Raw genomic sequence first — 18,225 nt, forward strand, 5'->3', positions numbered from 1 at the left:
TTCCGTAAGGTAATTTGGATCTTTGATTTTTTTTAATATAATTCAAATAACATCTTATCTTTTTTTTCTTGAATGTCCATTTTAATCTAAGCAAATTTAAAGGCATAAAGTATAGACATGTTTCCTTTTTTTTTTTCCCCAATAACTCAAGCTACTCAAACACTCATAACATGCCCCTTTGAATGTCTTATCTGGCTACAAGATCAACATAACTAACGTTTGATGGTTTTGTTCAACTCTGTTGGAAGAAACAGCTTGAACCTCCTCATCATAGAAACTTAACAATGAAGGTTAATGGGGCTTCTCTCATGTCAGTAACAATATTGAAATTAGGCAGTTGGCCCAAATCAGACATATCCAAGTTGAAAGACTAGTAACTGCACAGAAAACAGCCGTTTCTCACTCTAGATGAATCCAAAATATGCACTCGCTAGAAATATTATTTATTCTTTAATTATTGTAGTCAGATTTTCTCTTGAGAATGGCTGCTGACTAAAACTTCAGAATAGAAGAGACAACTGTGAAAATGCCGTTAACAATCGTAACAGTAACAATAAAACTATTATATTTTTATGTCCCTTTATCATATTCAGTATTATCCCTATCTCATGTAATTGGCTTAATAGCTCTGTAAGATAAAACTGATGTTTATTAATATCCTTCTTTTTAATAATGAGGAAAATAAGAATCAGAGATATTGACCCATCCAAGGTATTTCAGCTTAGAAGTAAGACAAGGCTTCCAAATTAGTTTAATGCTTGTTTAACTAAATCAATGCTTCTGGGGTAAAAGAAGCCTCATTTGGCTATGCACAAATTTGACTGGCATGCTAGTGGTATTTACCAACCAATTTCCAAGCATTCCAAGACCTCATAAGACAATAGCTATCGGAAAGCAAAAATAAAACAAAACAAAACCACCACCAACAAGAAAACAATTTATCATGGCCCTTACTTTTCATGTATGATAGGATCTTAACTCTCCCTATGAACTCCATCACAAAGTGTGCTTCCTCATTGCTGCTGAGTATGCCATGGTTATCCGACACTCTTACTGCATGCCTGAACCCCCCATCCAAGAATTAAATTTGCCTTTCATATACAAATTCTATTCATCTTCAGACCTTTGACTCTTCTCATACAGCTTTCATAGAACACTCCACATTGTTAAGATATACTGAAACCTGGGCTTCCCTGGTGGCACAGTGGTTGAGGGTCCGCCTGCCGATGCAGGGGACATGGGTTCGTGCCCCGGTCCGGGAAGATCCCACATGCTGCGGAGCGGCTGGGCCCGTGAGCCATGGCCTTTGAGGCTGTGCGTCCGGAGCCTGTGCTCCGCAACGGGAGAGGCCACAACAGTGAGAGGCCCACATACCGAAAAAAAAACAAAACTATAAGGAGAGTCTCATTCTCATTTAACAGATGAGAAAACGGAGGCTAAAAGGTGTCACACAACTTGGTCAAGGAAACAGTGCAGAGTAACATTCTGTTCTCTCTTGTGCTTTAACCTCTTTAATAACTATTGTAAATTTCTCAAACATACTATCAGGTCTTATAGAAAAAGGGCAATATACTGTGGAGGGGAGGGGAGTTCATGCTCAGCACCTGGCATACTACATTCTACATCATCAGTAATCAGAGAAGCCAATATTTTTATAAAAAGAACAAAGTATTTCAAGACCAATTCTCAGCTCTGCTACTTACTTTCTATGTGGCAATGTGCAAATCACTGAATCTTTCTGAGGTTTTATTTTTTTTTTTTCCTGTGAAGCAGAGCTAAGAATACCTCCTTCTCTCCCTGGGTTGTAGTAAATATTGAATAAGACAATAAATATGATAAGTGCTTTCTGAACCATAAGCATGAGAAACATTTTAGTCAAGATAATTGATAAACACTTGTTGAATGAATGAATTCCAGGTGCACTGCTTTTATAAACTATTCAAAATTCTTGCTTGACAGTAGTCAGTTGAAGAAAAAGTGAGACTTGGTAAAACTGCAAAAGAATTCTAGATATAAATCTGGTAATTACATGCCATTCACAATGATTTTTTAAGCTCATGGTGTGACTGATGTCACTGAGATACTTTTCCTAAAAATACAATGAACCCTACTAGCCACAGTCAGAAATTCTATCACACTGCAGACTAGGACTGGCAGTGGCCTGGAGAAGTAGGAAGTCACATACTTTTAGAGCACCCAACAAGAAACAGAGCTACAGAAGAAATAAATGTTTACATCTGAGATTTAACAAAATGAGGCATTTTCTTCACCAGCTGCCACAAGTATAGACTAGTACTTTTAAGGTGCTGAATTATAAAAATTAGAATAGTGTTTTGAATGATAAACAGATACCATGTTACCCAATTTAATGAACAGATAAGCAGCAAGCAAAAATACATGGCTTGCCTAAAAGCCCTAGACATAGTATTTTGTTAAAAATCCTTGAGAAATGAATAATTAAAATAGAATATTGATTATATTCATGATTTACTTTTATATCTTCTTTCCCACTAATTTGAATGAAGATATACTAGTAACTAGTTTCATAGGATAGTCTCTACAACCAGAAAATCATCTAGCTTAAAATATTCTTATATTTTCAAAAGTTTTTATGTTACAGAAAATATATTAAAATAAGCAACTAAAATTGCTTATGATCTTCCTCTAAAGAAAATCATTAGGAACTACAGTTCAAAGCTTCCAGGAAATGTTTTGCAAGAGGAAATTCCATACCTGCAAACATCAGTTCTGAGACATCAGGTTTGACATGGAGACAGGTGAAAAGAGGCAAAGGGCACTGTCCAGTATTGACTTTTTCCTTCAAACTACTCAAGGTAGTGTTCATTCTCTGTCCACAGAAGAAAGAAAAGGTTTTACATATACAAACAGATACAGATTTTTAAAAACTATGTAAAATAGTACTTCCAATCAAGACACAAAATGTCTGTAATAAAAATAGTCTTATGGGGCTTCCCTGGTGGCTCAGTGGTTAAGAATCTGCCTGCCAATGCAGGGGACGCGGGTTCATGCCCCGGTCCAGGAAGATCCCACATGCCACGGAGCGGCTGGGCCCGTGAGCCATGGCCGCTGGACCTGCGCGTCCAGAGCCTGTGGTCCGCAATGGGAGAGGCCACAACAGTGAGAGGCCCACATACTGCAAAAAAAAAAAAAAGTCTTATGACTTCTAGGAACCTCTGATCCTGAAAAACAACAGAAAGTAAGCTCTATGGAGGTAATTACCTTCATTCTAAAAAGAGCCATACGTCTCAGGACTATATCGACGTTTGGCAGCTAGGGAGCCCAGAAGGAATTGAGCCCCCAGATTCCCTGGCACAAACTCTACCCGCCCTGTTTCATGTTCAGATAAAATGTCGCTCTGTTGTCATGTGTCGAATGGGTTTCTTCCATGTGATTCACTCCTTTTTTTTCTAACTTTCTCCAGGCAAGCTCCATTCTTCTTCTGCTATTTAAATATTACTTATATTCACCACTTTATCTAAAAAGATTGCTATTTGGGCAGAATGGGCAGTTAAGGGTTAAAATGTGTATTTTTCCAAAGAAAAGGAATACAAAAGTATTTCCCTATACATCAAAACTGACACGTAGGGAGTTCCCTGGCAGTCCAGCATTTAGGACGCTGCGCTCTTACTGGCGAGAGCTCGGGTTCAATCCCTGGTCGCGGAACTAAGATCCCGCAAGCCGCGCCGTGTGGCCAAAAAATACAAAACAAAACAAACAAAAAACAACAACAAAACTGACACATAGTTAGAATAAATTAGTAAGCTGGTAAGAACTAATGTAATGTAGGATGAAACGTATTATAGAAGAGTTATGTCTGGCAGGGAGTATGTACTCAGTACATGTTGATAGGATAAGGTGAGTCAACTGACTTTTACAAAATTTATCGTATTTTGTTTTATTTAAAACATTACGATATACATGGTCTTCTTGTATTAAAAGGATTGTAGACTGAGCCAAGGCTTACATTGTGAATTAGTGTTTCTCCTATTAACATCCCAAAGATATCAGTAAAGGTGACAGGTTGTCCAGAACTTTTCTTCTTCCATAAAGACTCAACGTATCTTTTAATTTTCTGTGGTGTGAGAAGTAAAAGAGGGTTGTGGCTAACACTTTTCATTAGCTCTTCATTAATCTCCTCTGGTCCTTTCTCTGGAAAATCAGGGTGAGAATATAAAGTTGACATGTACCTGTACAGAAAACAAAAGACAATCAGTAACGATAAAGGGCATCACACAGTAAGTAGTCTCCAAAGAAAGCAGTCATCTTTGTCATCAGAAAATGAAAGAATAATAGAAATAGTTGGTTAACTAATTTTCTGATTGAAGATATTAACTCATTTAAGGAAAGGATGCAACAATCAGAATATAGCTGGTCTACAATGGAAGTAAAGGAGAGGCCTCAGAGAAAACACTGGACTTCTCCTGCACAGTCCAGAGGAGAGGATGCCCTATTGGGCCAACTCTTCACTGTCTAGTCTCCAGGAATGGGTATCCCTATCAGACCATCAGAGACTGACGACACAACACACTGAGAGCCATGTAAATAAATTGACTTGCTGGATATAATACTAGCCAAGCAATCTGATAGTTTGAATTTCCATTATAATTATCTATAGGTAGAAAATGTGCTGTCCAAACAATTGTGAATGCCTAATTCTCATGGCAATTGTGTGTGTGTGTTGTTGTTGTTTTTTAATTGTCCATTGGCCTAGATAGAATCCCAAGCCTTGCCAATTGTAGGTCTCAGAATTTCTGAGCATACAAATCTAATGGTGAAATCATGGAGAGGAGTAGGTCTGAAAGATAAATGCTTTCTTGTGAAGATTCTTGGCCAACAGCCATCTGGCCACCTCTAGTGATGCTGGAAATCATCATATGCCTTGGTATTTGATATTTAGACAGTAAACATTAAGTTATGATCCTCCTGGGAACCAATATCTCTAATATTGTAGCTCTCAAACTAAATACTAATGATTAGTTTACTTATCTGTCTCCCCTAATTAGTTGTGACCATCTACGGGGAAAACTTTGCTTATTTATCTTTTTTAGTCTCAATGATTAGCAAATACCTAGTATACGACAAGCACAGTATATTGAACTGTTGAATTGAGAGCACAAAATAATGAAAGAAATACTCTACCACTTCACCCAACCAAACAGAATGTAGCACATATTTAAATCTCCTGTCTCTTTGACATTCATAACAAAATGCCACCATCGTGATTTATCTTCCCTTCATGGAGGGGAGAAAACTAACTGTTATTGAGTCTTGGTATGTTCTAAGCCTGTGCTGGCTAATTGCTCATAAGCTGTTGTCTTGAAGACTTGTGATAGCTTTCATTTCTTCTATTTTAAAGATAAGCAGAGGATTGATGAATTTAAATAACATGTTAATGGAAGCAACCTAAGTGTCCATCAACAGATGAATGGATAAAGAAGATGTGGCACATAAATACAATGGAATATTACTCAGCCATAAAAAGAAATGAAATTGAGTTATTTGTAGTGAGGTGGATGGACCTAGAGTCTGTCATACAGAGTAAAGTAAGTTAGAAAGAGAAAAACAAATACCGTATGCTAACATATATATATGGAATCTAAGAAAAAAAAAAAAGGTCATGAAGAACCTAGGGGCAAGATGGGAATGAAGATGCAGACATACTAGAAAATGGACTTGAGGACCTGGGGAGGGGGAAGGGTAAGCTGGGACGAAGTAAGAGAGTGACATGGACATATATACACTACCAAACGTAAAATAGATAGCTAGCGGGAAGCTGCTGCATAGCACAGGGAGATCAGCTCGGTGCTTTGTGACCACCTAGAGGGGTGGGATAGGGAGGGTGGGAGGGAGGGAGATGCAAGAGGAAAGAGATATGGGAACATATGTATATGTATAACTGATTCACTTTGTTATAAAGCAGAAACTAACACACCATTGTAAAGCAATTATACTCCAATAAAGATGTTAAAAAAAAACTATCACAGAAAAAAAATTATTTTAATAAATAAATAAATAACATGTTCACAGTTCCCCAATTAATAATAGAACTCGAATTTAAAATCTGTCCTCTCCCCTGATAGCCTTTATTTTAAAAAAATCTTTAAAGTAAGATTTCAGTTCTTAGAGATCAAACTACTCCCACTACACATTAAATTAGAATTTCTTGTTGGATTCAGAGTTCTTTAGAGACAAACTGAGAATAATTAAAACTTAACAAATGAAGAGTGATGACAGACCTAAAATGGAACACAGGCTCTGCAAAAAAAATTAAACATTCTTAAAAGATCTTTATTATATAAACTGGATTCTTAACATTTCTCACAACATGAGATAACGATAAATCAGATAGACTTACTCTGAACTCAAGCCTGGTATAATCACCAAATATCTATTAAAAATACAGCTGAGATTGCTAGAAAGATGCAGAGTCCATCCATTCCTATAGTTATTCCAAGGTCTACCACATGATTCATCTAGATGAACAAAGATCTGATTCTGGACCTCATCATGCTTTTCAATAAATGCACACATTGTTGTAATGATATTGGTTTACATTTAAGGATACAATAAAAATGGGAAAATGAAACTTCTTTTTGAGTCTCTAAGTGATCAGTTCTGGAACTATTCAGGATATGTTTCATTCTTTATGAGAACATTAAGAAATTCTTTACTGGTCTTAGTATCAAGTATAATTTCTATATCCATGGATCATTGGCTTGCCCTTAAGTTATTAAAAATGTGCATTATATAACTGTGCATAGTTTGGATTTTGCCTTGAATCCTAGAAACCTGAAACCAAAGTCTGTGTCTCATGCCTCCCAAAGCTACAGGTTATAGAATGAACTTTTAATCTAGTTTCTAGTTTTATACATATATATATTACACACACACAAACATATACTTTTTTCCACTTCTATCTTTATTGTATGCAATCCAGTTTTACTTTATTATTAACATACACCAAATCACTTCCTTAATGAAGCAGGATAAAAATAAGGAAAAGAATCAAACAAACATTGTCAGCAGAAATCAATTTAGCCACAGAATTTTTTTTAAGGTAGGTGAAGAGGAAATGATATGATCATTCTGCTATTGGAAGTTGTCATTTCTAACTGTTCAGCAGAATGATGTAATTACTCACATCTCATTCACGTTATTTAAGACTTCTCTTCTCCATCTATAAATAGTTGGTCTTTAAAATGAATCAACGTATGATTCTAACAAGTACCTCAGCCTCATGGATTTCCTCCAGCAAGCTCTGGAGGCTCCTCTTTTCTCTTCCCTTCCTCCCAATGTTCGCCATTGGATCTAGACTAAGAAAATCCTTCCTCTGAGGTTCAGAGATTGCACAAAACCTAGGAATCTGTGCCACAGTTTCAGAGGCAGATCATTTTAAGAGGTCAAGTGTATATGCATGTCAGTCCAATTCTTTCTTTTTTGCTCCATGTAGAATGGTTGCAGTCCATTTCTGCTCTCTAAAGGTTGAAATAAGCTCATTCACCTGGGGAGTCTCTCTCTCCCCATTTCTCTCTTTCTTTCCCTCCCATGAAGCCATTGGCTCGAGTATACAAGCCCTATACAAGACAGAAAGACCTAGAATACCTCAACCATTTGCATTGGGGCTAATGTTCTCTGCTTGTTCAGCATTTATGAGCCCATTTTCCTTAGAAGTAACAAGTGTGAGTTGGATAGACATTTCATGACATCATTATGGTGACATCTAAGACTTGGATTTTGGCTTTGGTGACAGCTTAAGATGGAATAGCAGGCAATGGTCAGTTTTCCTTAAATTGCTTTTTTTTTTTGCTTTTTGTTTGTTTGTTTGTTTCTTTGATTGCACCAAGGCAGAATTTAGCTATCATGAGCTTCTGTGGACATATTACTGTCTAAAGCACACAAGCATCAACTCTGTAGTTAAGCCTTAATTTTCATCCCTTCACCAATAAGTGACTCCCAATTATACCAATCAAGTTTCAAAAACTAAGTGTCTTAGACATAGCAGGGCCTCTATAAATAATTATTGAATGAAAGGGTCTTCAATTTAATTCTCTATAAATCTGAAAATACTCACCTCGAATTTTTCAATATATTTATATGATGGGACACCTCATTCTCTCCATATGAATGCATTTTAGACTAAGTACAAAGTTTAAAAAAAAACTTTAAATTATGCCAGAGAACAAGGAATTCTCAGTTCACTTCCTGCCTCCAAATCACAGAGTCAAAGTTTTAAAATATCAGTGTCTGGCCCCCCAGGACCTTCCTGATCAGAATCTTCAGGGGTAAACATTCAGAATTTCTCTGCTTAAAAAAGTGCCAGAAGTGATTCTCATACGCAATTAAGGTTTGGAATGTCTTAACAAGACCCTCGACATTGTGAAGCAAATATCCTGAAATCCTAAAGAAATTCCTAGATTAATTTTTCCCCAAAATGCAGTTACTTATGCAAGTCTTCATTTAGTCATTAAACACATGACAAGTGGGAGAGGTTCGTTAGCACAGTCTTCACCTCAAACAACATATTTTCTCTAATATAATCTTGATCTTTTAGTCTATCATTTCTTACAGGCCAGCTCCTATTAAAATTGGTTCGTTTTTCAATGTCCCACGAATTCTTCAGATGTTAAACTGAAAGTTTTCATTCTTGAATTCTTTTTTATAGCTTAATGAATTGGGTCCCATTGCCTATAGACACAGAGCTGCTCTCATTTCTCTTTAGACGGTAATGTTATACAAACACAGCAGTTGAAATCCAATAGCCCTGTGACACCACAAATGAACAGCTGTGCTGAGGAAGAGAGCTGTGCTCACTAAGCAAAAGAACACAGGATTACTGCCACTAGTTCACTCAGGCCAGTTCTCCTGCTTGGCTAATTCTTACATTTAATGAATAACAACAATGAATAATAACAATGAATATCATCCAAAAATAATTTCAGAAATAATTATCATAAAGATAGTAGCAATTATAAGAAAAGCTTTGTCTTACATAAAATTTTCTTTTGTGATCACAGAAAACTTTCCAGGAGGTCCAAGCCTTCTCCAGATATTTCTATATTACCTAATTTGTGCCAGGTAATGGTCATGTATCAGCAGAATATAAAAACTTATACAACACAAGAGTGTACTTTCTTTTTCCAAGTGTTTCCGAATTTCTTCCTCTGAACTTTCTACCTTCTCACCTATAGTGTTTGAGAGAAAACTGTTAATATGAATCATCCTGACCACCTTTTATTTTGTCTCAGGAAGTATCTCTTTTCTCCATGGTTAATAGCTTCACTTGTGCTTTTTATCTTGTCCTGTCCTGTCTCTGCTTGAATCTCTTTATATCCAAGATCCATCTATTTCTTTATCTTCCATCTATCCCTCTACACTATTTCCTTCACCTCAGACTTCTACAAAAATGCTCTAGTCTTTTATATTCTGAAAACAAAATAAAACAAAAACATTTCCTGGGTCCTATATTCCCTGTCTTGAATCAATAGATGGCTCCTACTAAGGTTCACCTTCCCACCTTTCTTTCTTTCATCTCCTATTCATTTCTTATTTGTAATTTCATGATCAAAAGTGCCCTTCGTTTACGTTATCTAGTAATTTTCGCTAAAACCATGAAATCTCCAAACCCAGTTCTAAGCGAAGCTTCTCATAGATTTTTCCTCTATTAAAATACCCATTACTTTGTGAAGCACTCCCACGCTTGACCTCTGCAAACTCATCTTCCCTTGATTCTCTTCTCTGATGGCTACTTTGCATTGTCCATTAGGCTTTTCTTTCTCCCTTCCTTCCTTCCTTCCTTCCTCTCTCTCTCTCTCTCTCTTTCTTTCTTTCTTCCTTCCTTCCTTCCTTCCAGTAAGTTTTTGGATGTTTTGAAGAACTACAAATTAAATTACTGATGGTAATAACTGAAGTGGTAGAAATTGGTGAAATTACCAAGCGAGGATGTGTAGATATAATAGAAAAAAAGGCAGGTCCTGGAGGGAAGCTCATTTTAAGGAGAAAAGTAGTAGAAGTAGAAAAGACAGCTATGAGGAGAGAGCAATCAGAGAGGATGGGGTGGGGAAAGGCATGGTAGGAGGGATTTGAAAGAGGGACAATTGAACGTGTGAAATATCTCAACTCCCAACTTCATCCTCCCTGACTCCCCCCAAAAGTTGAGGAGAATAAGAACTTCAAAAGACACCATTATATTTGGAAATTATGTGGCCTCTTGGTGAAAAATGATTGTAGGATTTTAGGAGTGCATGGATTTTAAGGAAATAGAATAACTAAGAAAAGGCTTCAGCTCAGTGCTTTGTGACCACCTAAAGGGGTGGGATAGGGAGGGTGGAAGGGAGATGCAAGAGGGAGGGGTTATGGGTATATGTGTATACGTATAGCTGATTCACTTTGTTATACAGCAGAAACTAACACACCATTGTAAAGCAATTACACTCCAATAAAGATGTTAAAAAAAAAGAGATAGGCTAATTCTAAAGTCAACTTCCTGCAACACTAAAATGTATACATTTTTTTAAAAAAAAGAAAAGGTTAACCTTTGAGGAAATTAGACACTGAAGGATAGAGCAGGAATTTAAGGTGGCCTATAGTATTTAAATGATTGGCCTGTAACATCTAAAATTCTCTTAATTACATTTTGTAGGACTTGTTTTCAGAACCCGGAGAGGGGATCTTAGATGTTTCCCCAAATCTATAACCAAAGCAATGACTGCAGCTCTAATTAAACACAAATATACACTATTACACCACTAAAATAGCACTCAAGGCCTGGTCTTTCTTTGTTAGATGAATTTAAGAAAGCAAGCTTCTTGTGATGTATTAGTCAGTGATGGACCACAGGGATCTAAAAATCAGTGAATACAGATAAAGAAAACCACCTGAAGAGTAATAATAAAATGCTTGAATAGGTGAATTAATCTAAGGGTCCAAGTTTTTCCATCACATTCATACTATTCATTAAACAGGCAGGTGCATGTCCTTTCCTTCAAGGGAAAGAATAATGATGGGCTACATCTTTCTTTCAAAAAAGACAAATCATTTTGAGAGTACATACAAAGAAGGTGGCAACCATGGTTCTAAGTTTTTGGTTTTTAGCTAAAGAAACTAGTTCAAAATATTTAAGAAACTATAGACTCTTTAAATGTGAATCTCTATGTAGAACAGGGGTCCCCAAACCCCGGGCCGCGGACTGTTAGGAACTGGCCACGCAGCAGGAGGTGAGCATTAGGCGAGCGAGTGAAGCTTCATCTGCCTCTCCCCATCGCTGGCATTACCTCCTGAACCATCTCCCCCACAATGGAAAAATTGTCTTCCATGAAACCGATCCCTGGTGCCAAAAAGGTTGGGGACCACTGATGTAGAATATATAGCTGTCCAAGAGAAGGTTCTGGTTTAGTTGAAAGAACCTAGAGTAGGGGATCAAAATCCTAAGTCTATATGTTGGCTCTGCTAGTGATCTTGGACAAATCACTTGCCTTCTGAATCATATTTTCTTTACTTGAAAGATGAAGAAACTCATAGCCATCTCACAGAATGAGAAGATACAGAAATTTAAAAATATAGACATATATATGTTATTATATATATTGTAATTATATGATATATACTTATATAATACATATGTTATATATTTATGTATAATAAAATATTATAAAAAATAAGTTTTATCATGGCTGAGTGACTAAAAGGCCTTATAAGCCAATATCAGAAGTTCTATAATAAGGTGATACTTTTATTTGAGACATCTAAGCAAGGACTAAATATTTGATTTTCAATGTACTTATGTGAGCAAACCAAAAAGTACATAGTATTGTCTTTGAAAATGTTTTATAAATATATTCTTGAAAAGGCAAATCTACAGTATACAAATATTATACATGCAGATGTTTTAACTCTGTCTCCAAATTTAGCTGAGCTTAGATACATTTAAAAGATTAATTTCATAATTAGATATAAATCAGTGAACTTTATTGCATTTCTTCATTCAAAAGTTGTTTCCTTCTTCTGTATACTAAGGTATCTTGCATTTCATTCTATTTGCCTTAAAGAAGAAAATGAATACCTAGTGAATCATGTACTTAGACATGATCGCTGCAAGATTACAAATCAGTAAATTATAGGAAGATTAAATTAATTATGGGTGGAGTATGTTATTCCACTTCTGAGATATTTCTATAGAATTATTTCAATTGACCTATTTTTTTGTTTTATGTTTAACTACATTTTAAGTCACAAATGGGCTTAAAGGGAGCAAACTTATGACAGCAGTCATCATTAGGTATGAATTTGCCTTAAAAAATATTTTGAAGAAACAAATTACTGCATCAAGCTGGAATATTTCAGTAATTTGAAGTTAATGTCAGTTTTCTAAATCCTCATTTCTTTTCTAAGTTTCAGGTCGATAAATGCTAAGCATTTAGGATGATAAAACTAAGATTTAAAATGTATACTAACCATGTAGATCCAGAAAGACCAGCAATGTAGGTAGCGCAATCTAAAATTCCTGATTCATACAGTGCCTTCATCACACCGGAGAATCCTACCATGGCTCGGAACCCCCCACCTGAGCCCAGTACGGCCACCACAGGCACCTGGAATGATGAAACACAGAGATCATTTGTAAAGTAAAATCATAAAATATGTCATTTTCATTTCAGTTTTTCTATGTCCCACATTTGGTAACAAAGAATTGTAAGTTCACTCATACCTTGATAATATCTAATTGTTAAAAAGAAGAAAATAATGTTTCACTTAAGAAAATCAAGAATTAATGTCTATTAGAAAGCAGACATTATTAAAATAGCCAACTAACTCTGTTTGATAACAACAACAATAGCAACAACAATCCTTTATATTTGCTTGATTCCTTGCAGTTTGGGGCTTGCTTTTGGGTGTAGTTTTTTTTTTTTATTTGATCCTCTCAAAATTGCTGTAAAATGAGCAAAAAAGTATTTGCTCATTTTTCAGATGGAAGTTCTGAAAGGATGCTATTACTTCTATAAGATCTATTAGCTGGTAATCTGCAGTTGAGTAAGCACCTTGCCTTCTTGGTCCAGAATTCTTAGCACTCCTTTATGCTGACCCATTTCAAAAACATGCTGTTATTTAAGTCATCAAAAAGAACTTAATCAACTATAAAAAAAACCTACAAAATTTATTTCTTCATTCTTTAATTCATTCATCAATCTGATTAAGTGGTCTCTATGTTTCCAGTATCCCCAGGGTGGATCTGGGGAATATAGTTAATTTAAGTGAGGCAGAAATGTAATAATAATTATGACAGCAAGAAACACAGGAATAGATGATATTCACTGAGCTCTTATTATCTGGTAGGAACTGTTAGTATGTTACAGAAACTGTCTTATTTAATCTTCACAAAATCACTATGAGGTTTCCATTTTACAGATGAGGAAACCAAGGCACTTAAAACCAAGACCTTGAAAATTTTTTCAGGGTCATGCAACCAATAAATAGCAGAGTTGAGTCAAGAGTCAAACCCCAGGCTCCTGGTAGGACACCTTACCAAAGTCAAATGCTACAGGCTGGCAGTACATGAGGTCTAGAAGACGTGGTCAATTTCAATCAGAGGGATTGGAGTGGTGGAGAAAGTTTCACAGACAAAGAAGAAACCTGAGCTTGATGTTAAAGATGCACAGTTATTCCATAGGGAGAGATGAGGGCAGGGAAGGAGGCTGTTCTGGAGATGGGAGCAGCATAAGCCAATGAAGAGTTTTTGCAGTAAAATAGGCTGTCTGTAACGTGACTGGAAATGCAAGGGTGTTTCTTTGAAGAGGGAGATACTGTCATTTCCCTTGTGGTCCTGAACCATTATTGCCTAAGAGAGCTGGTTGTTTCCCTATACCCAGCAGTTCTCAAAGTGTGCATAGTTTTTAGGGGGTCCACAAGGTCAAAACTATTTTCATAATAGCAGGAAGATCTTATCTTCCTTTTTTTCATTCTCATTCTCTCATGAGTGTACAAAGGAGATTTTCAGAGGCTACATGATGTGTGATATAGCAACATTTGAATTTAAAAGCAGATATGAGAATACACCTGCATTGTGTTCCCAGCACTTGGATCCTGACTCTTGGGTGTCACTCACCAATGTGATAAATATATAATATATATATATATATATATATATATATATATATATATATATATATATATATATACACACACACAGAATCATTATTTTAGAACTAAAAAGATGAAAAAGGCTATAGAATTCTTTCATAGAGAAAGGGAAATCTCTAGAGGTTAGGTCTTATTGGAGGTAGAACAGTGAATAGCAGGACACCTGGCACTAATTTCCAAATTCAGGGCTCTTCTCCAATACTCAGTGGCCATCAAATCAGATGCAAATTGAAGACCTCATTAATGAAAACACAGTCTACCAGTTCAGTGTAATGCAGCAATTAAATGGCTTTGAACCTGTGTATGTTCAGATGAACAGAATGCTCTCAAACATAGCTTTAAAATTGTAAATAAAGTAAAATATATAAGTTCTTAAATACTTCTATGGAGAGGGAGGAAAGCTAAGATAGGAAACTAAAGTGGGTTATGAAGTGGGTGAATGGAGTATAATATAGTATTAATATTAAGAGTAGTTGTAAGGAAGCCAGATTACAAATTAGGAGAAGGAGAAGGGATTTCGATTAGGCCTTGAATGAAGGCTTGAGTTTATAGGCAATACAATAATAGTGATAATAATAATAATAGTAAACCATTTATTGTTACTATGTGCCAAACACTGGGCCTAAGGTCAGGCCAAGATAGGCACAAATAAGAAAGGATACGTGATTTTGAGATGAAAAGACCAGCCTTCTTATTGCAGCAGGAGTATTCTAGGGAGTTGGGAAAAATAAGACTATGAAGGGCTTTAAGGGGAAAAGAAGTCAGCGGGGATTTTAAGCCTGTTGATTTGGTTACTTGCAACACTAACATTAAACCCAATACAAGTCAGGTAGTTCAGAGTAAAAAAATTCTTAGTAACAGATTACACTGTTTCATTTCAACATATAACACACAACCTGTGCTATTGTTCAGAGAGAGATTTCATAAGAGAAGTTGGAAGATTGAACATAAAACCTCTTTAATCCTGAGAAAACAACTCCCCAGATGTCCTTCTTCATGTGCCAGTAGCCCAACACATACTTATGGATGACTATTTTACATTAGGAATTTTCTGGAAGCAGTCACTTATTAAACCGGGATTCATGTGTTATGTAACCCATTGTTTTCATTATTGCTTTACACTAATTCTTAAAGAGGGTTTTCAGGTAAGATATTTAAGTCAGAAATTTGGGTTGCTATCAGATGAAAGAAAGTGTCATACTATTTGTACATAAAAATTGAATAATGAAATAATTGAATGATTGTATAGATTATAATTTATCCTTTATTTATTGCACATGAATTAATCTGTTTTTTTGTTTTGTTTTGTTTTGTTTTTGTGTGGTACGCGGGCCTCTCACTGTTGTGGCCTCTCCCGTAGTGGAGCACAGGTTCCGGACGCGCAGGCTCAGCAGCCATGGCTCACGGGCCTGGCCGCTCCACGGCATGTGGGATCTTCCCAGACCGGGGCACGAACCCGTGTCCCCTGCATCGGCAGGCGGACTCTCAACCACTGCGCCACCAGGGAAGCCCGAATTAATCTGTTTTTATGCATCATTTAATTTTCACAACTCTATGAGATATATATTATTACCATTTTATATGTATAATTTCTGGTCTATTTCCTTTTTTTTTTTTTTTTGCTTGCAGGATCTTAGTTCCCCAACCAAGGATTGAACCTGGGTCCCAGGAGTGAAAGCCCAGAATCCTAACCCCTAGGCCATCAGGGAACTCCTTATTACCATTTTAAAGATAAAGGAACTGAAACACAAAGAAGATAATTTTTCTGCTGTCTCAAATCTAGAAAGTGGTATCTTGCGGATTTAGCCGGGTCTGTCAGACTCCAAAGCTTTTAATTCACTCTGCTCCATTCTGTCTCTGAAAGCTTCCCCTACAACTAGGGGGACCTAGGTGAAGAAAATCCTCTTTGGACTCTTTACTTATATGTAAAAATATAGGGTAGAATTAATGAATTTGAAGCTTTTTGCTACTAGTAGCATTCTAGATTCTATAACTCATATAGAATATGAATTGTTAAACTATAAAATTATATATTTTTATTAACTATAAAAAAGAAAGGGAAATTAGTCTTATGAAGAAAATTTATTTCATTTAATCTTCTCATCCCTCATTGGGAGATTGGGATTGACATATATACACTAATATGTATAAAAGAGATAAGTAATAAGAACCTGCTGTATAATAAATAAATAAAATTCAAAACTAAAAACTCTTCTCATCCCTCAAAAATCATTATTATTTTCACGTCTCAGAAGAGGAGGTATGGAGTGTACACATATAATACCTTGTTCACATCCAGATCGCTGATAACCAGGATGTGAGCTGAGGTGTCACTGACATATAATTCATGCTCTTTCCTTTTCCCCATTTTTCAGAAAGAGAAGAGTAATCTTTATTGAGAGAAACCATTTGATATTTAGCTAAGTTACATTTCAGATTCATGTATCACTTCAGATGATAGCACAATGTTATGCAATAAATGGACTAACTTTGGATGTTTTAATAGTGATAGTTATTCTGAAACAACTTTCAAAGAATAACTGAGGACTTATAAGGTGCAGCTGTTAGTCTGAGCGTTAAATCTAAAAAAATCAAACAAATTAAAGTTGCCAAGAGTTTTTAGGTTATAATTAGACTTAAGTGCACCAACATTTGTATATAAATGATATCAATGAATATTTCTCATACTTCTCTCATACGATTACAGGAAATGAATTTTTATTTACCAAATACACTGTGTTTTGATTAAATTATCTTCACGCATTGGCTTGCAGATATTATTAATTTCCTCCCTCACAAAAGAAAATTCTAAAGTGCGCAAAGATTTTTTTTAATGTTTTTATAGACTTTAAGTTCTGACAGTTATATAAAGACTTTTGCCTCCCTGGTTCCTGTATTAGTCAGGGTTCTCCAGAGAAATGGAACCAATAGGTAGGTAGATACATAGGAAGGTAGGCTATCTAACTATCTATCTATCTATCTATCTATCTATCTATCTATCTCTGGAACTGGATCACACAGCTGTGAAGAATGACAAGTCCAAATATGCAGTATGGGACAGCAAGCTCCAAACTCTGGAGAGTCAATAATGCAGTTTTAGTCCAAACACCAGCAGGCAGAGACCCAGGAGAGCTGATGCCTCAGATGAAGCCCAAGGGTAGTCTGCTGCAGAATTCCCTCTTGCTTGGTGAGGTTGGTCTTTTTGTTCTATTCAGGCCTTTGACTGATTAGATTGGGGCCCACCCATATTATAGATGACAACCTGATTACATAAATTTCACTGACTTAAATATTAATTGCATCAAAAACATCCTCCAAGTTGATGCAAATTGACCATCACAAGTCCACCCCTTCTCAACTCGGCAGCCATATACCTCTCCTTCAACCACACTTAATATCCAAAGAAAGACAATAACAAGGTCATACTCCTGGCTAACATGATACAGATATCCTGTGTACAGCTGGAAATGCACTAATCCTTTCCCCAGAAAAGGATACAAAGTCCTTAAACAATGCTTATTCTTCTCATTGATACTTCATAACTTAAATATGAATCTGTTTTTGTATTTCTGTGTGTACATGCACACACACACACACACACACACATATTCATAACAAACTAAGGAAGAAATACTCATGGCAAATACAGTCTCATTTCCGTAACTGGTCATCTGGTCATAGTTGGTATTTATAGCTACCTTCTTTCACTAGCCATTCTGTATTTTCTTTGCCTTCAACAAGCACCTCAGCTGGTGAGTAACCAAACCTTCATTCCTGAAGGGTCTGGGTCATTAGTAGTCCTTCCTGGATTGGGTTCTTATAGTTTTCCATTGACTTAACTCATGGCATGATAATACTAAGAGATACCACAGAGGATCTCTTGTATTCCAGACATCCTCTTCATTACCTCCACCTTAGAGGAGGAGTCCAATCTCCCTTTAATAGTCAGAATCAACCACCCCAGCCAAGAGAGTAGTAGCTTCCTTCTTTGCCTGTTGGTTCAGAGGCATGAGAAGCCCAAAAGGTCAGGCAGCAGTATTAAATTACAGTTCAGTAGAATCATTGTTCCAC

General features: G+C 36.2%; 1 protein-coding gene across 2 annotated transcripts in view; it reads right to left on the minus strand.

The window, feature by feature from the left end:
• Window positions 1–18,225, minus strand: part of PLA2G4A (phospholipase A2 group IVA) — a 160,069-nt gene that overhangs the window by 42,256 nt on the left and 99,588 nt on the right. For both annotated transcript variants that reach the window (XM_082613763.1, XM_082613762.1), the window contains exons 8-10: window positions 12,472–12,608; window positions 3,986–4,208; window positions 2,734–2,848 (exon numbers count right to left, since the gene is read on the minus strand). In XM_082613763.1, the coding sequence (XP_082469889.1) occupies window positions 2,734–2,848; window positions 3,986–4,208; window positions 12,472–12,608 (475 nt within the window). The remainder of the gene's footprint in view (window positions 1–2,733; window positions 2,849–3,985; window positions 4,209–12,471; window positions 12,609–18,225) is intronic.

The sequence above is a fragment of the Mesoplodon mirus genome (genome assembly GCF_964341445.2).
Source record: "Mesoplodon mirus genome assembly, chromosome: 3".
In the NCBI taxonomy this organism is placed as follows: domain Eukaryota; kingdom Metazoa; phylum Chordata; class Mammalia; order Artiodactyla; family Ziphiidae; genus Mesoplodon; species Mesoplodon mirus.